Here is a 26191-nt window from a genome sequence, read left to right as displayed (position 1 = left end):
TCTCCAGAGTTGCAAATATGGACGATATGATCTAAAAGCATAAACTAAGATTTACGAATGTGTCCAATGATTTATCTTTTGTTCAGCTCACAAATCCAATAATTTTCTCTTTCAGAAACCTTTCTGTGCACAAAAATGTGTAAAACTACACGTACCATCTCTCTCGCTCACTCACAAAACGTGTGGCGAATTACCTGATACGCACAGATCATGACCACGTGGGGTTTTGAGACTGATTTAATGCTGGCAGCTTCGCACAGATCCACAAATGTATGCTGCTTTCAAGTCCCAGTGTAAAACTGGGACATCTGGGCTTCCACTGTATAGTTGAGGGTTTGTTTTCTTTTTGCTTTGCTACCATTACCACCATGATTATTCATTACACTAACATTAATGTTAGCCTGCCTTTATTAGTGAATGGTGACATTAACATTAAAGTGTTACATTATTTGCCTTAAATATATATTCAGACTATACTGAGATTAGGTAGCATACACTCATCCCAGAGGATGATCCACAACGTGGTGTTCCATATCTGCAGCTGAGCACTGGCTGACTTTTCCCAGCAGAAGAACGTCCAGCATGTAACACCAGATTATTTAAACCACATATTAACCTTTATAGGCTGCTGTATAGTGTCTGTAATTGGTAAGTCACATTTTCTAGTTTGTTTTTTTTAGAAAAAGAAATGTCAGGTATACAGTGGAAGCCCAGATGTCCCAGTTTTACACTGGGACTTGAAAGCAGACATATTTCTCTCCATATCCTTAGCATACTTTAATGTGGCTTGAAGGTGTGTCTTCTGCAGAAGAGCAGTTTTTCTTGGTCTGTAACCTCTGCAGGGTTCTAGTGGTTGTCTTCTTTGAGACTACAATTCCCAAAGTGGTTATGAGAGTCACTTGTGTCTTGGCAGATGTTCTGGGCTCTTTAGAAACATCTCTCACAAGTTTTCTTTCCAGAGTCTGAAATCTTTCACTTCTTCCCGCTGCTAGGCTTTCTCTGTTTGCCATGACACTAAAACACTGTGGCTCTCTTAGAATCTCTTGATGATGTTTCTCACTCCAGGTCTTGACACTTGCAAATGCTGTGGTTTGTATATCTATCTTCTGCTTTGTGCGCATCAACAATTTTTTCTCTCAAGTCTAAACTGATTACTTTGGTTTTTGGTTTTTCAAGTGACAGATCAAACCCTTGCTGAAGTTTTTATACTTTGTGTAAATTGGAAGATAACCATGGTATCTGTAATTTTGTCTGATATTGTGTGCAAAAAGAAATAACTTCACAGACTATCACTGCCTATTGTTGTGCATCCTTTATGGCCTTGGCTACTTCCAGCATGCACCAAGTCCCAAAGCAAAAGTTATGTCAAAATGGTTTCATTGGCATGGGGATGTGGCTTTACTGTTGGCTGATTGACAAATATATTGGTTATCATTGGTTGACAGATATTTTACTAAAAGCTTAACTTTTGAGTAGGTTTGTCCTACCCAAAAAGCATTTCTAAGGCAACTGCAACTCTATGTATAATGTAAGCACAATGAACTGTGGGTAAATCTGCGAAGTCAACAGAAATTCAGACGTACCAAAAGTGTTTGCCAAAGAGCCCATGTGTACTTAAAAACTTGGGGTTGGAACAGACATAAGCCCAGACTGATTTAGCAGGAACGCAACTCAAACTCTGGGAGCCTGAGAGTGTGGACATTGGGATTGGGCTTCAAACTCCATGACGCAGAGAAGTGAGGGTTTAAAGGCTGTAATGATGTAACTGCACAGGAACAGGCCAGCAGTAATGAAAATTAGAAAGATGTTGCAGTAACTGTCGAAATAAACACTGGATTGATTCAGATATGATTTAACCATAGTTCTGACATAAAACACGAAAGATCGTTACATGATTCTGAATAAAAATCTTCCAGTTGGTTCTAGTGTTGGTTTTTATTTATCTAAAAACAGAAGAAAACTGGAGGCAAGAAATAAAAGACAAAGAAAAGGAAGATGAATGGGATGTAAGGATGTACTTATGCCTTACCTACCTACCTCCATTAAAAGCTAACTACATATTTAATGAAATACATATACATATACAAGACAGACTACTCTCACATGCTTGGGGGCAATTAGCTTAGCCTCGCATAAGAGCAAAAGAAGGAGCAAGTGTTAATCAGGCGGTTTCTGCTGGTGTAAAGATACACACCAAACACACATGTATCATTATACATATATATTCTATTATACATTATAGCATTAGTAAACGTTCAGACAAACTGTTTTCTGGTTGAAATTTTATGCTAACATAAGCTGCTACAGAAATGGAATTGTCAGAAACATCACAGCATGTATGTAGTGTTCAAGCTAGCATAAAACAAGGACATGATCATAGCTATGCCACTAATGGAGAGCTACAGTGGCTTGCAAAAGTATTCGGCCCCCTTGAACTTTCCCACATTTTGTCACATTACAGCCACAAACATGAATCAATTTTATTGGAATTCCACGTGAAAGACCAATACAAAGTGGTGTACACATGAGAAGTGGAACGAAAATCATACATGATTCCAAACATTTTTTACAAATAAATAACTGAAAAGTGGGGTGTGCGTAATTATTCAGCCCCCTTTGGTCTGAGTGCAGTCAGTTGTCCATAGACATTGCCTGATGAGTGCTAATGACTAAATAGAGTGCACCTGTGTGTAATCTAATGTCAGTACAAATACAGCTGCTCTGTGACGGTTTCAGAGGTTGTCTAAGAGAATATTGGGAGCAACAACACCATGAAGTCCAAAGAACACACCAGACAGGTCAGGGATAAAGTTATTGAGAAATTTAAAGCAGGCTTAGGCTACAAAAAGATTTCCCAAGCCTTGAACATCCCACGGAGCACTGTTCAAGCGATCATTCAGAAATGGAAGGAGTTTATAACTGTAAACCTACCAAGACAAGGACGTCCACCTAAACTCACAGGCCGAACAAGGAGAGCGCTGATCAGAAATGCAGCCAAGAGGCCCATGGTGACTCTGGACGAGCTGCAGAGATCTACAGCTCAGGTGGGGGAATCTGTCCATAGGACAACTATTAGTTGTGCACTGCACAAAGTTGGCCTTTATGGAAGAGTGGCAAGAAGAAAGCCATTGTTAACAGAAAACCATAAGAAGTCCCGTTTGCAGTTTGCCACAAGCCATGTGGGGGACACAGCAAACATGTGGAAGAAGGTGCTCTGGTCAGATGAGACCAAAATGGAACTTTTTGGCCAAAATGCAAAACGCTATGTGTGGCAGAAAACTAACACTGCACATCACTCTGAACACACCATCCCCACTGTCAAATATGGTGGTGGCAGCATCATGCTCTGGGGGTGCTTCTCTTCAGCAGGGACAGGGAAGCTGGTCAGAGTTGATGGGAAGATGGATGGAGCCAAAAACAGGGCAATCTTGGAAGAAAACCTCTTGGAGTCTGCAAAAGACTTGAGACTGGGGCGGAGGTTCACCTTCCAGCAGGACAACGACCCTAAACATAAAGCCAGGGCAACAATGGAATGGTTTAAAACAAAACATATCCATGTGTTAGAATGGCCCAGTAAAAGTCCAGATCTAAATCCAATCGAGAATCTGTGGCAAGATCTGAAAACTGCTGTTCACAAACGCTGTCCATCTAATCTGACTGAGCTGGAGCTGTTTTGCAAAGAAGAATGGGCAAGGATTTCAGTCTCTAGATGTGCGAAGCTGGTAGAGACATACCCTAAAAGACTGGCAGCTGTAATTGCAGCAAAATGTGGTTCTACAAAGTAATGACTCAGGGGGCTGAATAGTTATGCACACCCCACTTTGCAGTTATTTATTTGTAACAAATGTTTGGAATCATGTATGATTTTCGTTGCACTTCTCACGTGTACACCACTTTGTATTGGTCTTTCACGTGGAATTCCAATAAAATTGATTCATGTTTGTGGCTGTAATGTGACAAAATGTGGGAAAGTTCAAGGGAGCCGAATACTTATGCAAGCCACTGTAACTACATATTTGAAGCTACACTAGTGTTTTGGTGCCACCATGGATTTTTGTTGTTGTTGTGGTTTTGTTTCCTGCCAGAAGCAAAGAGCGCTAATTTATCAGCTAATGCTAGCAAGCTTGGCTAACCCGATCCGTACCGGAAACAAGATCGGTACCACGCATGTGCGAAAGGTGTCTACTTCCGGCCGAAGCATTTTACGATAGTTACGGGTCAGAGTATCTGTTAAGATGTTAAGAATAATAAGTATCGCTTAAAATGTTTGCAATAAAGAAACATCTCAATATAATGTAGACAAAAACTAAAAATAAAACGATAGTTACAGATCAGGACTCCCGGATCCTTACTGAGCATGTGCAAAGTCGGACCGTACAAATCGGGTCTACCGGATCCGTACTGCGCATGTGCAGATGTATTCTTCTTCTTCTGTTTCGTTTAATGGCAGTTTACTCCCCAGTGTACGAGGATACTGCCACCTGCTGACCGAGCGAATGAGCACTATTGTAAAATGAACTAGCGTCATTACACATGCGTGTTAAATTTGATTTAGTGATAGTCGAGTGTGTTTACCCATATGGAAAAGATATATATAAATCTTATAAAGTTTGTATCTGTCTTGTGTGAAACTTGTATGAAAAGCATACAAGAGTGAAAACAGATATAAGATCCTTTGAAAAATTATATAAATGAAACTTGTATGTTTTGGATACTTACTAAAACAATATATGAAAGTAATGAGAAAGTGGCCACTTTCATGAGTAAATCATGTAAGCCTTATATGATTTACTCATGAAAGTGGCCACTTTCATGAGTAAATCATATATGGGTATGCTTGTCTGTGTGGAAAGGATTGTTGGAATAGTAATGATGATGTCCGCTATCACTGTCAATTGTCAGTAAACACTTAATCTGGCTGATGAATCTTCACGTGACATATTGCTAAGTCAGTATTATTAAGTCTGTAATTAGGTGCCATTCTTCTTATTTTACGGCGCTGTTGTTCAATCAGGGGACGCTCTCTGTTGAGGAGAAAAGCATGAATTTGTTTGTATACGGATTATCCATTGTTTAAATGTCCCGGGCAGTCGAAAAGGAGGCAGAGCTGTTGAGAAATGCTATGAGCTAACTGGATGCTAACCGTGTCACTCAAATACATTAACTGTCGCAATGTTGGCAAAGAGAGGAAGTGACGTAAGATTTGCGCATGCGTGGTACCGATCGGGTTTCCGGTACGGATCGGGTAGTGACACTAACAAGTAGTACTGATAAACTGTAAGGATACAATGCGCAGACACATTGGCTAATTGTAGTCTGATAATCCAATAAAATGCTCCAAAAGGTGCATTTTAAACAGCCCAAACTCACACACTGTATATTCTGTAAACATACATTTTAATTCTGTAAAGTTGGCCATTTCACACGGAAATACCATTTTTCCCACTTGTATATTTGAGGAGGGTGTTGAATACATTAGTAGGTTAGTTTGGAATGTGCACTATCAACTAGTCACCAGCTGTAGTATTGTGTGTAGAACAAGCAAATATTTGTGGACATGGCTTTAGTGAGGCTGACACACCTCTTTATCAGAACATTAGTTATAGTAACAGTGTAGGTACAGTAGCTGATACTTCTTAATCATACTTCCCTTGCTCACTCTTTTTCAGCATATTACACACATTGATCTTCAAAATATCTCCACAAATTAATAACAGCATTTCTTTTGTTTTTGTTCTTCTTCTTCTCTCTCTCTGTCTCTTTTGCAGGCAAGCTATCCCTGGAGGAGTTTATCAAAGGTGCCAAAAGTGACCCCTCCATCGTTAGGCTACTCCAGTGTGACCCCAGCTCGGCCTCCCAGTTCTAAAACTGCCCCTACTGCAACCTTCTTCTTTTTTTTATCCACAACTTTGCTCTGTTGCTCTATTGAAACAGTCAATCAAATCAATGCATGATGGTTCTCGTCTCTGATATTATCTTTCTGTTGTTGTTGTTACTGTGTGCAAGGATGATAGAGGAGGATAAGGAAAGTCGTCACTGTCATTTTACGTTTATGTTTGGGAGAATGAAGGGACTAGGTATGACTGACAGAGACGCCTGCTAATGTTCCAGAATATCTGTCTCTCTCTCTCTGGAGCGTTGGATTTCCAAGGAGCTTGTGACGGCGTGTGGATGTTTGTTTGTTTTCTTCTTTTTTCCGCAGGGAGAGGAATCAGTTCCTACTCCTACACATATGCACATGTAGATGTACATCATGTATATACTGTACGCCTGTATATCATAAGATAAAGTGCATCTGTCTTCATATAGGGGCGCACACTCTTTGCCATTGAAAGGCAGTATTATGTAGCGTAGCTTCCTGGTGACATCTGAATGGGCAGTTTAAGGGGGGTGGGATGGGGGCGGGGCTACTTCTGTACATCAGATTTCTTTGATTTTTTTTTTTTTTTAATTTTAAAATGCTTTTTATTTTCCTTTTGTACATACCGTTTTCCTCCTTCATGATTTATTTATTCAATTTTTATCTCATTATTGCGCTTTTACTTTGATAATGTCGAGACGATCAAATTCCAGTTTACAGTGACGGAGAGAGAGAGAGACAAAACTAGTCAAGTTTGACCTCTTTGTGGACTCGAGCGGAGGAATTCCTGTAAAATAACAGGATCCCATTTGTTGCATTTGATCGATGACACCAGTAGCACATATCAGTCGAGCCGCCATTTGTTTATATAAAGTATGGCTGTGCATTTGGGTCTGAATGCGTGCGCGTGCATGTGGACACACACACTGTATGCTTGAGGCTAACTTTTACAGTATTATCTTGTTGTGTTGTTTCTTAATTTGTAAGTATTTTAAAGTTCTTTAACGATGAGCAGTAAACTTAAGATAGCTGTAACCGTTCGCTATACTACTGCATGATCCTTCGAACCAGGCGACGACAGAATCCACAGACACAGTTTACGCACAGCGGTAACTTTTTGTAGCTCTTCAGCCTCCTCAGCATGGACCCCAGGCAGAAATGATTCGATATTTGTCTTGCTCTGGGACAACACGGCCCTCCTACCCCCGCGCTCTCTTTTCCTCTGACGGACCGAGAACTCACTAAGGGCTTGTTCATCACTCTCTAGCCGAATGATTTTCTTTTAATTATTATTTTTTAACCTCCTGGATTAGTCTGCTTGCAGAGCAGTTAGATGAAGGGACGTGTTTCACAAGATTGCAGCGAGTCCGGAAATGTGTTCTAATTTGGATCTGTTTGACCTTATTTATAGTTAGAGCAGAAAGAATGTTGAATATATTTTAAAAAAAATTTAAAATTATACGCTTGTCTCCTGTATCAGTGACAAATACTTATTGTGCGTTGTTGAGGTTTTAAAAAGACCAGATGCAGTTGTGAAGAAGACCTGAACCTGAAATAAACATAGTTACTGGTTGCAGCACGGCCAGCACCATTCTCCTTTATCACGCCTTAAATGCCCCCATAGTCAGATCACTATTGCCCTCTTGTGTTTTCAAGGTAAAACACACACACTCAAATTAAAGCAATGGGACAAAGCTAACAGAAAATGTGTGTGGATATGGCGCACAAGAAAGTTGGACTCAAGGATATCAGTTTGTCACGATGGATTTTGTCATCATGGGTGTCGTGATGAGCAAAACACAAAATCACGTTAACGGTATTTCAGTATTTATAGAAAATAATGCTCTCGGTCAAATTTTTGTCTTCTTTAACGAACACAGCAGGGAGGAGGTAGGAATGTAGTCATGAATTCATAAATACCCAAACAACATTGATATTTTATTTTTAAATATCAGGATTATTGTTAATTCGAAGTTAGCTTGTCACCTCTGATTTATAATATTAGTTCAGTATTTTATTTCAGTGGTGTGTTCTGCAGACAGAACGCCAACACGTTGTCTCCTTTCAATTTTATCTTAACATCATTAGCCAGACTTTAGCTAACTTACTGAATTACTGTAGCAGTGGGGGCTGAGAGTCGTCCTGGTGCTGCTGCATCTATGTGACATTTAACTAGTACCAAACACTCGCACAGGAGCTTCCTAACCAGCCGCACCTCTGCTTTGGGGATCCTTTAGTGTCACTGCCTTCTGCTGGTAAGATAAAGAACAACAGTTGCTACTCTCTGATCTATTACAGTGTAATCCTTTTCTATTCTCACTGCCTCTGATGAACTGGTACCTTGTGTTGAATAAATACGATCCTCCTTCTTTCTTCCTTCCTACTTTTCTGTTGCATGAAAACCTCGTCTGAGGATGTCATGTTTATTCTGTTGAACCTGAAATCGAAATATATGTGTTTCTAAGCTGCACGTGTGCACTGTGTCCTCATTTGTGGTCATTTTGGATACGTGTGGAAAACGTTAAAACAGGGGTCGGCATACAGTCTGCTTTTGTCTTAACTGGATCAAACCAATGAAACTCTCTGAAACTGCTTACAGAGTTGTAAACCACTGACATTGTTATCATATTAAAACATTTAATTATCTTAATATAGGAATAAGAAGCCCAATTTTAACATTATGTCTCATTTTGTCTACATGATATAGAAATGTAGAATGCAGTTTTAAAGAAAAACATCTGCTAGCATGACTCTTTGGACTTAAATTACAAGGGGAAAAATCAGCAGAAAAAAGTAGGTCATTGCCCAGACTGTCCTCTAATTATGGAGCAGAAAGATTTTTGTTAATTCACATAAATAGCCTTTTTTTGCGGACCCATTGTACAAAAAAAAGAAAATCCAACATTTATGCCTTTCTCTCCTTATTTTTCAAAGCAGCCCAGTCGACCGAATTGGAGTCTGTGGTGGCCCAATTCTGGTCCCCGAGCCTTATGTTTGACCAGATCGTGTCTGATCTGACAGCTGAACTTTAATATATTAAAAACATGACATATATATTCCATATATTCCAGGCACTTCTTGACGTGCACCTGCAGATGGTTTGTACCAACCTGGCTAAAAGTCATGCATAACCAGTCCTACCTGTCAGGTCACTCATGAGCTGCTGGCGTTACCATATGCTAAAAATGTTTTGGTGCCAAAGTTCAGAAACAAAACACAAAACAATGGTGCAGTTTCTTGAATAAAAACTTTATTTACTTAAGAAATTAAAAACAACATGCGCAGTGCTAATCTGACTTGGGCTAAAAGCAGAAAACAAAATGCATCTCATACCCTGTTAGGCAAACCTGAGACTCTATCCTCAGCAAAAAGAGGAAAAGCATTGTAACACCAGGAGAGCAGCTCATTTACATCCCAACAAAGTCAGAATAAAGAATATTTTCATCTTGTTCTTCCCATTCTGTTGGCATTGTGCAAAAGAACCCACCAAAAAAAACCCAAAATGAAAACATTTTGTGGTCACATTTTGGCGTGTGTGAAATACTGAGCTTTGAATTGTGGTAGAGATATCAGTGTTGGAGAGCGCTAACTTCCAGATTAGCCCTGCTTCATGGCTTTATACTGGGAAAGTGTGAATCGAGTTTTAAACAGGTCCGAACAGCTGACATCACAGCGGCATCGGATCATTCATCCAACCCTTGGCAACAAACTGACCAGCTATTTCTCATAATCCCATTCAGACCTGGCACTGTGTCCTCTCTTTGCAGCATTTAGCTAAGTTTTCTCTCCTGATGTGCATATTTTGTTCAACACGACGACAAGAATGAGAACTGACAAATTCCCATAACTGGGAAATAATCTGGGCCTCATAATATTCATAGATCAGTTCCTCTTAAAGAAACATCTTCATCTGAGGCCAGAGCTTTAAAGTACTGACAGGTTATGAGCATGAAGTTTGACTCCAAGTACTGTAGCTGGAACCTCATAAGTCTTTTTCTGGCTCTTCGAGTAGATCTGCTGCGTTAAATAACGCTATATCCAGAAGCTGGACCTTTCCAGCGTCCCCCTTTGCAAGAGCCGGTGTTGCTCCGTCACCCTTTGCTGGCTTCCAGCTCTTGTTACTTGCCTTTCTCTGTCTGATCTCACTCTGTGTGGCTGGTGAAGAGGTTGTCTCTCTGAGGGAGGAAGACTGTGGTGCTGACGAGGAAGATACTGTGGAGGGGTGGGAGTTCGGTGCTGGCGTTGTGGAGTTGCTGTGCTCCTTCTTGGTGGTTGGCTGTTGGTTCTTGGTGGTTGGCTGTTGGTTCTTGGTGGTTGGCTGTTGGTTCTTGGTGGTTGGCTGTTGGTTCTTGGTGGTTGGCTGTAGGTTCTTGGTGGTTGGCTGTAGGTTCTTGGAGGCTCTGTATGCCTAGGGGCAGGTTCATTATAGCTACTTGGAGGTCTAGAATAGTGAGGAGAAGCACCTTTCTCAATTGGCACCACAGCGTTAATCTACAGAGACACCAAAAAATGGCTTTAGTTATACTGCACAGACTGCCAGTAGAGTTCAATAGATGCTCGAGTCAAAATCTCACCGATCTGCCTCTGGGTCTCTTCCTGGTAGGGCAGCAAGGCAGACCCAGAAAGGAAATGCAGACAGCAAAGCAGCGGGCGCAAAACACCAGCTGGATGAGACAAGTCACGATTAAAGGCACCCAAAGGATCAGAGTCGTACTCTGGGGAGGGAGAAGGTGAAGATGAGCTAGGGGGAAAACACCAGCTGGACCATTCAGAGAACAATATCTGTAAAGGTGCTCTGCAGTCTCACATAAAATTGAGAAACTGTATAAATAATAACGTGATACAGAAGTGAACATGTTCTCAGATTGCACAGCAGTGCTGCAAACCAAAAAACGCAGCAAGTCTGGGAATTTCAGTTTGCACAGGAGAGGCTGAACAAAATATGCAGAGCAGAGAGTATCAGCGTGAAATGCTACAGAGGGAATTCAAAGAAATAGAGATGCCTTTTGTTGTTGGGCACACTGACTCGCAGACTACAAAGAGAATAAAAAAGTGCACCGCTCAAAATTTGGAGCTCTCTTTGTAAATCATGATAAAATATGCAGGAAGCACAGAACATAAGGCTTGCATAACCATTATTACTGCTTCTAAGCATGCATGTGTGCCAGAAAAGTCCAAAACACACTCTCAGGTGATGTAATGTACCCTCCGGCAGCCATATTGGAGGCCGCTAGCTAATACGCAGCTCTGAGTGAACAGCATGGTCTGCAGTCTCAATAGACTACGACAAAACTTGATGCTCTGGGGTCCAGTTTAAATTTGGTCCATCGCAAACTTTAGGTGGCTATAAAACGAGGAAGAAACACACCGAAGATGATAATCCAACCCTCATTCCAGAAAGAAAGCAGAAGAACTTGGGTTCAAATCTTACAACTTGTCTACAATTTCAGATAAGTATTGCTCAAGTTTTGTTTCAAAGCTCTCTGTTGACTTATTAAACCCATTTTCTCTCTTTTTAATAAGCTTTGATGGTAGCTACTTACTATATTAACACAAGTATTGAGCCACACCTCTTAAGATTTGAATTCAGGTGTTTTTAGTCCCATTGCCACCGAGGAATAAAACCAAGCACCCAGTCATGCAATCTGTCTTTGAGGGTCGTTCTAAAGAGGTCAGAGAATGGTACTGTAATAGGATGGCACTGCTGCAACAAGAGAGTTTGTCTTCCCTCCTAGATATTTCAGGATCAACTGTAAGTGGTATGATTGCACAGCAACGCAGCTGCAAAGTGTCAGCAGACAAAGATGGCGAGCGAGGGTCGCTAAATACTAAGTATAGACTCAGTAACCGCAATCTTCCTCTGGCATTAACATCAGCACAAAAACTGTGTGCCAGGAGCTTCAATAGGAATCCTATTATTATGCTTTACATTATGTACTCAGGTTTGCAATAATTCCCCCACTTTGCCTTTTAGCTTCATTTCCTTCTGCCACTCCCGTTCACGTCCTGTCAGACTGTGGCAGGTTCACACTGATTTATTTATTCAGAGGAATTCTAAAGAAAACACGAAGAAATCCACATAATTAACAAGACAAGTTTCTTTTCTTTGCTTAAATTCTAATAAATGTACTTGTTATTAATTATTTTTAGGTCTATGAGCAATTGTAATCTCAATATTGAACAAAATAATTCTGTATATACAGTGGTCCCTCGTTTATCGCAGAAGTTACTTTCTAAAAATAACCGGTGATAGGTGAAATCGGCGAAGTAGCCAACCTTATTTTATTTTTTACAATTATTATAGATGTTTTAAGGCTGTAAACCCCCTCACTGCACACTTTATACACTTTTCTCAGACAGGCATGAACATTTTCACACTTTTCACTCTTGTTTAAACACTCTCAAAGTTCAAACCTTCGTAGAAAAATAAGTCCAGTATTATAGAATGAAACCAAAGGCACCCATGGTTTCCTTTGACGGTGCAAAACATTTCATCGACATTGTTGTGTTTGTCGGGGAGAAAACTTACATACTGTACAGCACTTCAGACTCACGCTGCTAGCGATGGAAGATTTATGTAAATTTGACAAGCTGAATGAAAAGTGAACCGTTATAGCGAGGGACCACTGTAATAAAATAACAAGCAGCACTAGTGCATTTTTGGCTTCTTCAACTATACTATAATAATAATAATAATAATAATAATAATAATAATAATAATAATAATACATTTTATTTGAAAGCGCCTTTCAAAACACTCAAGGTCACTGTACACAATAGAGTAAAAAGCAACATAAAAGCAAGGAGTTTACACAATCATAAAAGCATAGGATATAAACAAATTTAAAATAGTCGAATGGAGAGGTTATGTAGGATATGTAGGATTTTGAACAAGTGGGTTTTGAGTTGGGACTTAAAGAGAGAGAAGGTAGAGATATTTCTTAAATCAGGAGGTAGGGAATTCCAGAGTCGTGGAGCAGAGCAGCTGAAAGCCCTGCTCCCCATGGTGACAAGACGGGGGGAGGGGACGGAGAGTGACAGGGAAGAAGAAGATCTGAGACAACGAGATGGAGTGGTGATGTTAACCAGATCAGAGAGATATGGAGGAGAGAGATGATGAATAGCTTTAAATGTGTACAAGAGTATTTTGAAATTGATACGATATTTGACCGGGAGCCAATGAAGCTGCTGCAGGACAGGAGTGATGTGGTGGACAGAAGGGGTCCTGGTGATGATACGGGCAGCAGAGTTCTGGACGCGTTGAAGCTTGTGGATGGATTTTTGAGTAAGACCAAAAAGAAGTGAATTACAATAATCAATCCGGGAAGTGAAAACACCTGTGTTATTTAAAGCAGCGTGAATGTTAGGGTTTTAAGGTAGTACGTCTGAGTTAGTCGTTGCTTTAACTGTCTTTTGTGATCTTCAGGATGATTTGCCCTGTTCTCATCCCAATCATCGGGTGTAGGGCACTAAATAAAGTAAATAAAAGCACGGCCCACAGGCGGTTACAATCATGGTTAAATGACTTACACAGATGTATTGATTCAAACGGAAACATATCTGTTCAGCCAGAGAAACGATGTAGAAACGAGCCATAACATGCTACCCTGTGATTACCGCTCTCTATCATGATGAGTGACAATCTGCACTGCAGACACGACTGCACGATGGCAGTTTCCTTTTCAATATTGAGACAAGTGAAGCCCTCCCACTCACTGGGGCACAAAATTGACTGAAAGAATACAAACACGGCGGCAGTGGGGACTGTCTGCCCAGGGCCGTGTCTGTGCTACTTACAAATGATAACCTACACTGCGTGCATCAGCAGCTGTGCCATTAACCCCCCCCGTGCCAAGAATAAATCCACTTTAAGATGAAGGTGACTGATGCAACAAATTGTCAACTACACTGGGTGTTAAAATGCCAAAGTGCTGCTGATGTGTGGATGTTTCCGTGAGGCTTAGTGCGTCTGACAGTGTAACGGTGTCTGGACGCAGCCCGGAGCTAGCTGACGGGGTCAGGTCAGCGTTTGTGCCACCAGTCCGTCAGCCGCACAAGCGCGACAGCCTGAGTGACAGAGAAGACAGACACCCAGCCTCCCACTCCTTCTCCCACACCCTTATGTACACACACACACACACACACACACACACACACACAGACACAGACACAGTACAAAAGGGAATGCTGCCACCATGATGCACAGCCTCTGTTGTGATTATGTCACAACAGTCAGCTGTTCAAAGAGCCATCTGCTGCAGAAAAGGTCACAGGTCACGCCTTGATCTCAGCATCTGTGGCGCGCACACTAATGCACTCACGTAGATGCGTGTGGGGTCAAAGGGACACTCGTTGGTGATGCTGGAGTAGCCGGTGGCGTCGGGGAAGCGGCAGAAAGTCATGAGGCTCCGCCCACCGTGAACAATGGCCCTCACCACGGATACAAAAAGGCCAATGGCTGAAGCCGCTGCCATGAAAGATGCAACCAGACTCACTGTGAAGAGAGACCACGTCTAGGGAAAAGGAAGAGAGAAGTACAACTTAGATGATCAGGAAGGAAAAACTTCTCCCAGCTGGGAAACTGGGGCATCTCCAGCTGGAAATAGACTTTATAAAAAAAAAAAGAAAAGAAAAAAACGGCAAAAGAGAAACAAACATTAGTAGAGCTGAGATTATTCACAGCAGCCGCTCTGACATGTCAGAGCAACAAAAGCACAGGTGTATTAATGATTCTGGTTCCACTTCCACTCCTGCTACTGTGCGTGCTGATTCACTGCCATAGACTCCTCATCCTTCCCACCCACAACAAGAAGTTTACAATACAAACAGGGTTAGTTAGGATAGTAAAAGCAAGCAAAAGCAGGAGCAGGATTTTGACTGATGCTCATAAGGAAATATGCAAAGAAAAGCAAGACTAACTGGACAAAAACAAACAAAACAGTTTGATATTTAACGACCTCACTTCAACCAGGGGGTGCAGTGTGGAGTTTGCATGTTCTCCCTGTGTCTGTGGGCTCTCTCCAGTTATTTTGGCTTCCTCCCACAGTCCAAACACACAAATGGGGTTAGGTAAATTGGCCATAGGTATGAATGTGAGTATGAATGGTTGTCTGTCTCTCTGTGTTAGCTCTGTGGTGGACTGGCGTCCTCTGCCTCTATGATATGATCCGGCTGCCTCCGTGACCCTTAATTGGATAAGCAGAGGAAAATGGATGGATGACTTTAACCATGCTTTTGATTAAGTAGACTTTAAATTGTTGTGTCCCTCCATTTATCGCAATTTGTCATTACGCAGCCTATCAGATTTCATATACCAAGATAAGTGTTCTTGTCAAAAGAACTCCTGTGTCTGAATATTGTGTTTCTGTCTTCAAAGAGTTGAGCTCCCTTAACACACGAAAAAAAACCCTAAATTACAAAAAAAACCTAAACAAAAACCCCAAAAGAAATCGGTTTGTCTCTGCTTGGACATGTTCTCTCGCCTTGCTTGTCCTGACTGCACTGCCATAACCTAGCATAGCGTCGTATAGCATAGCGTAGCATAGCATAGCATAGCATAATAGGCTCTCAAAACACATTATGATTTGAATGTTGATGGCTGCACAGTAAAAGCTACAGATAGCAGCCTTAGGCTCACACAGGATTAGAGAGCGTTAAAAGACTGCCTTGCAACCATTGGTTGTTATTAAAAAAAAAATGTTACCCAATCTGTTGCAAGTACTTGTTAGAGGCTGCCGGCAGTTGCTGTGAAATCGACTGCTAAAGCCCCAATCATGCAGGCTTAAAAACCTGCAATGCCTGCTAGCCCCTAGTTGCTAGGGAAAAATTTATATTCCCTAAATTGTTTGCAAGTGGTTGCTGGAGGTTGTTAGCTGCTGCTAGGTGAAACTAGTTGTAAGAACTTATACAGCTGTGCTGACAACCTCCTTGCAATTGCTTTTGTCGCTAAAAACATTGCTGTGGTTGCCTGTTGTTTGTATGTTGCTCCTTTTGCCAAGTGTTGGTTTCAGAGATTGGGGGGTTGCTGCAGCACTCCCTCTGTGACCCATCACAACAAACAATCTCCAACAACCACTCACCAACCAGTCGGCAATTAAGATTTTTTTGCTGACCAGTCTCTACGTCTGTGTGATTAGGGGCTTAGCAATCCATCCATTTTCTACCAATTGTTCAGGGCCGGTTGGCGAGGACAGCTGGATGCTAACAGAATCACATCATCTACAAAAAGCAGAGATGAGATTCTGGGGCCACTAACATGAAAGCCTACTGCCACCTGGCTACACCTAAAACCTATGTCCATAATATCTGAAAAGAATGAAAAGAATCTGTGACAAAGGGCAGGCGTAGCAAAGTCAGACACCCACCGGGAACGAGTCTGGGTTATTGTCGGTAGTTTCGATCAAGCTCCTGCAGTAGATCTACAGCAAACACCCCATAGCCTGTAGCACCCCCAACAGGACACTCGGAGGGATGCGGCTGAATGCCTTCTCCAAGTCCACAAAACACAAGTAGACTGTGGGTTATAAATTTGAAATGAAAATTCTGATTTGATCACAATGAAAATCTTGGGTTAAAACCAATTTTAAATGGGAACTAAAGTCCAATTTAACCATGAACACAAACATTGCAGTTTATTTCCTGATGGTGTTTCCTAAGTGCAGTCATCGCCTGTTCTAAGGAACTACTTATAATTTGTTTTAAAAAAGAAAAAATAATAGTAATCAATTCAGGATGTAGCACGCCTCTTGGACAATGCAACAGGAATAAGCTCCAGCCTCCATGCATGATAAGAAGATAAGAAAATAGACTGATTATGCAAGCCTTAGCTATACTTGTATTACAAATGAATGATGCACAATAATGAATGATACGCTGGGTGGAGAAACCTATCCCGAATTTACAGAAGGTGAGATGCAGCTAATCAGCGTGCCCAGATATTTAAAGTCAATTTGCGAAGATGACTGAGCTGTTAAATCAAAACCCGATAAGGCCAATAAAAAGAAATTAAAAAAAACACCTACAGCAGCCAGCACATGTAAGAAAGGCCTGTGTTCACTCATCACTTGAAGTGGATGACTGAGTTACATAACAAGATGTAATGGACTCAAACTGCCGCCTCACAGCTCTGCCCTGCCTGCTTCACAGAGGCACTCGCTAACAAAGGAAACCGGGAGTGGTTTATCAACCTACAGCTCACTCATGAGCAAGCTGCCTCGTCAGTCCCGTCTGAGCAGCCCGACAGCTAACTGAATAAACAGAGAGGAGATGCAGAGAGTGAGAGGGGAAAAAAAACACACACACACACACACACACACACACACACACACACACACACCAATCCAGCTCTGCAGGGCTGAATTCAGACACCTGAGGCAATGTGCAGGCTTTTTTTTTAAGTCACGACAGGGAGAAAAAAGTGAGGAAGCTGTAAAATATCAAAGCAGAAGCAGGCGAGCAGAGTGCTGGAGCGCTGTGAAGGTACTGCTCTGGCACAGTAATGTTAGATCAATAAGAAAAGCAAAGGAGAAAAGGTGGATAACACAAGGAGAAAGGCACCTACTCTCCAGATATTGAGATTAAAAAGCATACTGCAGAGATACTAACCAGGGATTTACTCTTCTTGTTTTTAGAGAGGACGATAGCCAGAATACCAGCAACGACTCCCTGCGGAGAGAACACAGATGACATTTAAAAAACAAAAAACAAAACAAAACAGGGAACGCACTGCAAGCAATTCAAACACATCTTTAAGTGCCTCGGTATTTTTGAAAGATATTTTTAGGAGACCTGAGGAGCAGCATTTTCACAGAGTGGCTCAAACTAAGTGCAAACCACTCAGATTCCTACACAAGCCACATTTTTCAGAGAGAAATTAAACATTATTCTAGAGTTCTTTATACAGTAAAAATGGTTTTAATGAACTTTAACACTGACCTATTTTCGCACACAAACAAATGTGCTGCATGTCATTCTCAGAATTGCTTCCTCATAGCAGCAAGGAGAATCATTTATGGCACAAACCCAAAGAACAGCCAGAAGTGAACCCTGTCTTAAAGTGTGGTCACATCTTACAGCAAAGTCATTGTGACTTTGTTTCATTCTTATCTGTAACGAGCACATCACATCAATCCCCTACACGTGAATGACATCAGCAACTTTTAACTAGAGTTGGGGTAGTCCAATTAGCCAAAGGCCGGAGCTGCAGATTAGAAACGAAAAGTCAACTTAAGCCTGTGATATTTGTCCAGAGATGGCAAAAGTGAGCACATTCATCACTGAAGCAGACATACAGATGCTTGTGGTAACAAGTACTTTGGTAAATGTTAATGTACTGATTCAATTTATTAACTCAAGAGAGAAAAGGCAGAAAGTAAAAAGTAACTCTTTGGATATTTCTACCAGCTTTTTGAACCTCCCACAAACGTGAACACAAACCTTATCATTTTAAAATTTGAATAGCGATAACCATCTGTTATTTGGAAGCAAAGTGAGATTCAGCAGGTGAGGGCAGCGTAAGAGCCCGTCCTATCTGTCTTACATCTTTCTCCATCTCTGATTGGGTGTATCTGGCCATATCCCTGTGTTGGTGTTAATCATGCATTATGATAATAATGTTGTTCCAGGATCAACATTGCAACTGATCGATCACGTTGTGTCATAACTTTGGAATTCGGAGAAAAAGAAAAAAAATGCCTTTGTTTATAAGAAACTCTCTTCTGGAAAAAATGTCAAGTGTTTCCTTTATTAAGTTATATTATATAATGTGTATATTATCAATATTATCAGCTTTGCTGTTACTCCAAATTCACGCTACTCATGCTGGTTAGCTAGCAATAGTTTTTAAAAGCATTAGCTAACTTCTTGGCTAATGCTAACTGACTCCTCAGACAACATCATTGGTAAGCTGGAATCTTGATCCTGGACCGATGATGATGCAGGATCAATGGAATTATCAGATGGTGGCTCTGAGTGAACTTATCGAGCACTCTTCTTTTCCTGGGAAATACAGCAGCTGGATCTTTAGCCGACAGACGTAACGTGTGACCAACTGCACACAAATAGATGGTGTATTTGTTGATATCTCTTGAGCTTTTAGAAACTCATTTGAAATTACCTGCTACCAAAACAAACCCCTGAACAAACAAACAAAAAGTTACTTCATTTACGCTAGCGCCTCTTCTGTAGCGCTAGCTAGATGTTAAAGTACTTCAACCACAACTTTTGGACCATCTGCACCAAAAAAGCCATCTCAGATTGTTCCGGCCCACTTAACCCCCGAGTATAGTACAACAAATGATATAATGTGTATAGATTATATGGGGGGTTTTTGCCTCTTAGATTTCTTTGTGATAAGCACCAGTGATGGAGACACCAATAGGACTGATCGTCCTTTTTCTTGTTCTCCCCATTTGGCCTCCAATCAGTTTAATGTTTGAACATTAGCAGTGTCAGGAAATAATAGCCCCCCTCAAAATTGTTAAAAACTGGAGTAAAGAACTTGTTTGGAAAATGTAATGAGTAGAAAGTGCTGATATCTTGGTTAAAATGTAGAGAGTACAAGTAAAAAGCTGAAAAAGTAAAGTAAAGATACCTGAAAAATCTTCTTAAGTACAGTAAAGTATATTTTTACTTCACAGCTGTGTATTTGTTTACAGATTTATGACTTATGAATCCTGAAAAACAGGTAATTCTATTGTTTTTTTTCCCCATGTTGCTCTAACCTGTGCTGTCATCACCATGAGGGAAGGCAACATTGGTAATACTTTACTAAGACGAAGGCGCATAAAATAATTCTTAACCTGCACAAAGAAAACAAACAAGCACGCACACACAAAATCACCATCGGCTTTACGAAACCCGCGCACCGGCCTGTCGCGTCTCACCACCATCCTTATCTGCACACTGCTCCACGTGACCTTAACTCGTCCACACTGTTTAGGATGTGTGACACTCACAGTGACAGAGTATGATCAAGCAAATAAAGCTTTATTCACACAGGTAAAAATGACTATTCCCCGACTGAATGGGAGTGGCAGCTGGAAAGTTTACACTGGCTGCAGCACTGAGAGTGAACTTTTAGTCTGAGGGCAAACTTCTTTCCAGTCTGTTGCACATTTTCAAGCTTTAGCATCGCTAAGCTACCAGAAAGCATGAAAAACTAGAATATGTTTACTTATATTATATATTGCATATTGTAGCATATGGTATTTTGGAAAACCATAACTATAAATAATAACCAAAAGGCAATATTTTTATCATTATTATTATTGTTGTCGTCGTCATTGTTAGTGATAATAGTAGAAGTAGTATTCATGTCAAAGATTTATGTTTAAATAGTCAAAACCTGTTCTAAAATCACAAGAGTGAAGCAAAGATGACATTTTTTTTTGAACCAGTCCTCCAGAAAGGAGGATTGTGGGTGTTTTGGCTCTTTTTGAATGTGGTCTTGCAGGTTGGTTCTCTCTCTTACCTTCAGGGCATCGTTGTAGCTTACCTGCTAGTAAAAGTTTTTGATGCTTTAGCTCACGTGTTTGTTTGGATGTTACTGTGTTTTATGTACAACAAGCTGCTCTGAGCTAAATTAGCCACAGTGGGATTTATACAGTTATTAATAAAGATTAGATTTCTTAAAATTCCCTCCACAGAGATGTCCTCTAGCTCTGTCCTTGTTAGTGCCGAAATGCTCACCAGCATGCCAGATGCGATGACCACCACATTGGCGATGGCGTACTGCATGGTACGGTCCTGGTTTTTGATGCTGATGTGCCTGAGCACCACGCCGTGCACCAGAGCTCCCAACAGGAAGTTCACGTGACCGACTATAATCACGCTCAGACCCATCTTCATCAGGGCCTTGGGATCCTGCAGGCTGTCGCAGCACAGTCCTGATGGGAGAGGGGAGAGGGAGAAAAGAAGCAAGTCGAGCCACAGCAGCAGAGCAGAGAGAGGTGACTTTACGTCATCCACGCCGTATTGATCAGAAACACAGGGGCCAGGTCAAAACCACGGCGGAGATGTCAGCCGTGTTAATAATTAGCTGCTGAGCGCAGGCTGTCCCAAACAAGTGTGTAAGAGGTGACCAAAGACTTCCAAGACAAAAAAAATCTACACTTGGCCTGTTATGCCTTTCCCCCCCATCTTTTCAACCGGTCAATGCTCACAATAAACCCACATTAGCTTCATGTAATGTGCAATAATCCCTCTAATCCAAAAGCGGAAACTACAGATACTCGGTTCCTGACAAGCTTTTCTACTCTTGGCTCTGTGTGATGTCATCAATGTCATCTAAGACACACCGCCCTGTTTGTGAGAACAAAATCACTTTTATGCTTGCACATCAACTTTAATCTCATATTGTGAGAAGCCTGCTGTTTAAACCTTCTGTTTACTAGAAGCAGCCAATCAGAAGAAAGCAAGCTTTAAGGGAAGGGGAAAGGAGCTAACACAGACTGGATAAAATCAAGGGATGCTCCAAGGCCCAGTTTAATAGAAAGAAGGATTATTCTGAACTGCCAAAGCTGCTCAAGTAGAAAGTAAAATTATGAAGTAGAAAGTTAGCATGAACAGGCCTCCCGTTCTTATGAAATCTGGATCACATCTCAATTTATATAATGAATGTTGATGGGGTTTGTGTAGTCACGTGACACCGGTCCTCGCATACATTTCCTACGGAGATCCATCCAAGTGAGATCGATATTTATTCCTTTATTCCAGCCACAACAGTTTCACAACTAAATATCTGGTCAATGTTTACTCGCCTCTTGCCACTTGAAACATCCACGCACAGGCGTGACAGGTGTGACAATTTAACACACAGGGTTTGTTTGAATCTGCCAGTAAAGGGTGAAAACGTTTAGAGAAAATGCCCAAAGTAAGCAGTCACTCTGTTATTGCGGTATCAAAAGTGCCCTGATAAACTAGTTCCACACCACCACCACCACCACACCCAAACAAACACTGAAGTCTGGAACACTGACAGCACTTTACAGGCGATTAAATCCCAAACCCCCACACTCCTGTTTGTTACCTGTGTCGCCCATCTCTGTCAGGTCACCATTCGGTAGTTTTTTTTTTTTGTTTGTTTGTTTTGTTTTTTTTTAATTATTTTAATTTAAAGGACAGGCTGTCCTGCGGTGGGAGGGTGTCAGCGTGCTCTCGCTTCTTCTTCAAAGTGATCTCCACAATCCCGTCGGACAGAAAGTCACGGTCTCTGACGCTTCTGCACGACGCTTTTCAAAATAAAACAATGATCAATAGCGTGTCCCTGAAAGTTGAGCATACTTGATGAGTTTTCAAAATAAAATAGTTTTGAAAACTGTCGATAAGCTTTCAAAACTATTTTGTTATTATGAAAAGAAATGAGGAATTTAATACTTTAAACTGATTCTTTCTTGCGTGGAAAAATAAATTGGGATTATGTCTGTGAAATAATTGCTAAACTAATTCTCATTTTACAGGCTTTTATAGGCACGCATATCTCAATTTTCTCCCCTGAATTAATTGTTTTAAATACATGCTTTTATTTTGAAAGTAAATTCACTAATTAGTATTAGTCTATATTCTCTAACCTTGATGCAGACGAGGGCACTGCCTATAGTTGGCGTATTAATAGATTTCTTTTTAAATGTAAAAATATTTGAATGATTGTGATGCAACTTTTTCAAAGAAAAACAGTTTGACAGTTAACATTAAAAAAAAGTCCAAACTTCAATATATGTGGCTGTTTTGAATAAATAAGTAAGTTGCACAAGAGTAAAAGAATGTGTAGCAACTACAGCAAAATTAGCTTTTAAAGAAGCCCAAATAGTAAACAGTCACAAAACAACTGAACTCTGGGGATATCACTGATGGGTTCTGTCCCTTCATATGCCAATAAGGCTTTACTGCCACCAAGTGGATCAGTGACGCTATTGAAGAAATATGAAGCTGAATGACCATTTTACAGATTTTTACAGATTTATACAAGTTGTAATGTTTATTTTTGTCCTTTTGAGCGACTAAGTCAAACAAATTAACAGTCACTTTTGCTCAGTGTTGTACTGTCTGTAGTCACAAATCTGTGAATGTTCAGCCCATAATGTGAAAATCAGTTCCTGATATTTCATCAAACATTTATTTGTAAGATCACAACAGGGAATTAGAACATTTACATTAAATTACATTTTGGAAACTTTATAAATGTAAATACAATAAACCTGAATGCGTTCACCTTTTTTCATGGGTGCTTTTTAACAACACTCAGTGGTCTAAATTATCATCGTGTCCATTAGGGCCATGGAGAGATCCCTTCTGAAGGTTAACAAAACACGCACACACTTAAGTTCAGTTGAAGCTGATATGAGGTGTCAGATGTCAAGTGGATAATCTTACATTTGAATGATATTAGGAAGGGATCTTCAAATATGCAGAACACCATATCATAGATTTGAAAGCCAAAGGTGAAACTACTTAACATTTAATGCATAAAAATAGGTGATTAATAAGGGGCGTGAGAAGATTTCTTGATTTTTTGTTCCCCAAAAGGGTCTTCAGCTATTCAGCGTGAGAGGACTTGCAGGTGTCGCAGTCCACTTCAGGGCGGACTTTTCTCGATGCAATTCTTATGCTGCCGTGTTGTTTTCGATTCACCACTCTGGTGGCAATCATGTAGAATATCTCACAAATGTTGAGCACCACACACAGGACGGATGCCCCCACCATGAAGTAGGAAAAAATGGTTTTCTCAGTGGGTCGAGACACGTAGCAGTCGACCAGATTTGGACAGGGGCTGACATCGCATTGAACCTTCCTGGGCAGCTTAAAGCTATCGTAGATGTAGTGGAGCAAGTAGAGAAAAGTGATCTCGAAACCGGTTTTGATGAAGAGGCTCATCAGGTACGTCCACCACAGGCCGCCATGCTTTTGTCCCGGGTTGTCGTAGAGCCGAGTGTTCTCGCCGTGCTTGGCTCGGTACTTGCGTTCCCGTTCTTCCCGGTAAGCCACGTGGAGCACCACCATGAATGAAGGGCAAGTGATGAAAACGAGTTGGAGGGCCCAAAGGCGAATGTGGGAGATGGGGAAGAAGTGATTATAGCAGATGTTGGTGCAACCAGGCTGGCGGGTGTTGCAGTCGAAGTGCCCCTGCTCGTCACTCCAGACTCGCTCAGCAGCCACCACGAAGATCAGCACCCGGAAAACAAAGACCACCGATAACCAGATCCTTCCGAAGGCGGTGGAGTACTTGTTGACTCCGCTGAGAAAACCCTGAAGAACTTTCCAATCCATGAGTTCAGGCTTCAATACGTTTCTTTTAAGCTGTGAATATTTGGGGAGACAGAATAAAATGAAAACATAAAGGCAAAGTTATGCAATCATCCAGAGAAAATCTGTTCCCAATAGCTCAGTGGATCTTTCAAATAGGTGTTCCCATTTCTGATCAAACTTTTGCTCGGCAGCTCTGAAACCTCAAGCTCTCCCACTTCTCACAGCGTGTTTTCACTTATGTTCAAAATTTGACACTTTAAAGAAATATGCCATTAATAATTAATGAAATGCTCACTGGTTTAAAACATAAAATCCCTCTACAGCACAAAAAATACTTGATTCTCTACCTCGTCTACCTTTAGAAGAGTTTAAGCTGAAGCTTGCCCTAAACTGTGTTCCACGTTTAGTTCTTCCATTAAACTTAAGGATTTCTTTTTCTAAATAAAGTTTTAAAATGAAAAATAACTAATGTGAGACTGTGTCTAAAAGAAACTTACCTTATGACTTCTGTTCTTGCACGCAGTCTTTCATGCGTCCAGTCTGGGAAATAAACTTCCTAAAAAAATAAGTTAAACGGGTAGCATTGGTTCAACCTCTGGACGGATTGGTCATAATCTAGAGGTGTGTCCACTTCTGGCATCTACCCAGCTAAGCGGAGTGCTGGACAATATACTTCCTTACAGTTATGAATGCAGCAAAAAATGACAAAATACACATACGTAGTGATACGCTACCATTTAGCCTTAATAAGGCACATTTTAAATTGTATTTGTCCACTGTGATTTGAGTTTCTTATGTTTCTTATCAGTCTCACGAGGCAGTTCAGATGTGAAGATATGTCCTTGGGTAGGTGCTCAGTCAACAAGGCTACCACCTAACATTTGTTTGAGCAACAACTCTAAAATGCACCTGAGATATGGAGAGTTGATATCGCTAAACAGTATATGCATTTGTTTGTTGATTTTCTAAGGTAAGGAAGTGCAGCAGTCACCACCTTATAAGTACACTCAGTACAAATCTGTTCTTTGATATGACGCTCGTAGAAGGAATGCCAAATGTAGTTTTTACTGAGGTGGTGCGAAACTAGTGTAGGAGTAGTGTTTGTTTTTAATGCTACTCCCTTCACTTACCACATGAAGTTGTCGTATGGATACATCACATTGCAGTTTTGCTGACTACTTTAAAAGATCTCATGGTATGATAGTAGCAGTCTGGCTCTATTAGTTCATTTTACAGCATTGCCATTTGTCTCAAGCATTTAACCAGAACACCGGTGATCTGTCTCAGCTTTGGGTTGGGTTTAGCCAATTGCTAAGTTTACAGAAACTAGAACAGCGTTTCAAATAAACTTTTATATATTTTGGTGTGATGATTTTTCTGTTGAGTGTTCCAAACAGGTACAAAATTCTGTAGAAAGTGGTGGAATTTAAATGAAAATCTAACCTGGGTGGGTGATAACTAAAAAATGATAAACTCTTGAGAAGTTATAATGTCCATCCTAATTCTTTCTGAGTGTAGTTTAAAGAAAAAATTGGTTTACTTTAATTCATTCAGCACAGGTTCAGAAATTTTGTGTTATGTAGATTGGAGAATCTTAACGGTTGGTTACATTGTAACCCAGGTTCTCTGAGGGGAAAGACTAGATCTACACTGAACAAAAATATAAACGCAACACTTTTGTTTTTGCTCCCATTTTTCATGAGCTGAACTCAAAGATCTGAAACATTTTCTACATACACAAAGGACCCATTACTATCAAATATAGTTCACAAATCTGTCTAAATCTGTTTTAGTGAGCACGTCTCCTTTGCCCAGATTATTCATCCCACCTCGCAGGTGTGGCATGTCAAGGTGCCGATTAGACAGCATGAATATTGCACAGGTGTGCCTTAGACTGCCCACAATAAAAGGCCACTCTGAAATATGCAATTGATCACACAGCACAATGCCACAGATGTGGCAAAACCAGTCTGTATCTGGTGTGGCCACCATTTGCCTCATGCAGTGCAACACATCTCCATCGCATAGAGTTGATCAGGTTGTTGATTGTGGGCTGTGGAAGGTTGGTCTACTCCTCTTCAATAGCTG

At 40.8% G+C, this 26191-nt stretch overlaps 3 protein-coding genes across 3 annotated transcripts in view; 1 reads left to right on the top strand and 2 right to left on the bottom strand.

The window, feature by feature from the left end:
• The window catches only part of LOC135933225 (hippocalcin-like protein 1), a 49542-nt gene extending 41212 nt beyond the window's left edge, over positions 1–8330 (top strand). The window contains exon 5 of the mRNA XM_065471261.1: positions 5769–8330. Coding sequence (XP_065327333.1) covers positions 5769–5866 — 98 coding nt within the window. The 3' untranslated portion in view covers positions 5867–8330. The remainder of the gene's footprint in view (positions 1–5768) is intronic.
• Positions 8331–9842: 1512 nt separating this feature from the next.
• LOC135933115 (keratinocyte-associated protein 3-like) lies at positions 9843–21900 on the bottom strand. Its single transcript, XM_065471030.1, has 6 exons — positions 21888–21900; positions 20549–20745; positions 17465–17524; positions 14182–14373; positions 10435–10575; positions 9843–10268 (listed from the first exon to the last, which is right to left on the bottom strand). Exons 1-6 carry the CDS (start codon positions 21898–21900, stop codon positions 9843–9845), a joined length of 1029 nt encoding a protein of 342 aa, XP_065327102.1.
• Positions 21901–23392: 1492 nt separating this feature from the next.
• LOC135933106 (gap junction beta-3 protein-like) lies at positions 23393–24124 on the bottom strand. Its single transcript, XM_065471017.1, has one exon. It carries the CDS (start codon positions 24122–24124, stop codon positions 23393–23395), a length of 732 nt encoding a protein of 243 aa, XP_065327089.1.
• Between the last annotated feature and the right edge of the window lie 2067 nt (positions 24125–26191).

This window comes from Pelmatolapia mariae, linkage group LG22, assembly GCF_036321145.2.
Source record: "Pelmatolapia mariae isolate MD_Pm_ZW linkage group LG22, Pm_UMD_F_2, whole genome shotgun sequence".
Lineage (NCBI taxonomy): Eukaryota > Metazoa > Chordata > Actinopteri > Cichliformes > Cichlidae > Pelmatolapia > Pelmatolapia mariae.
Note: the sequence above shows the minus strand (reverse complement) of the source record. Positions and strands in the feature narration are given on the sequence as shown.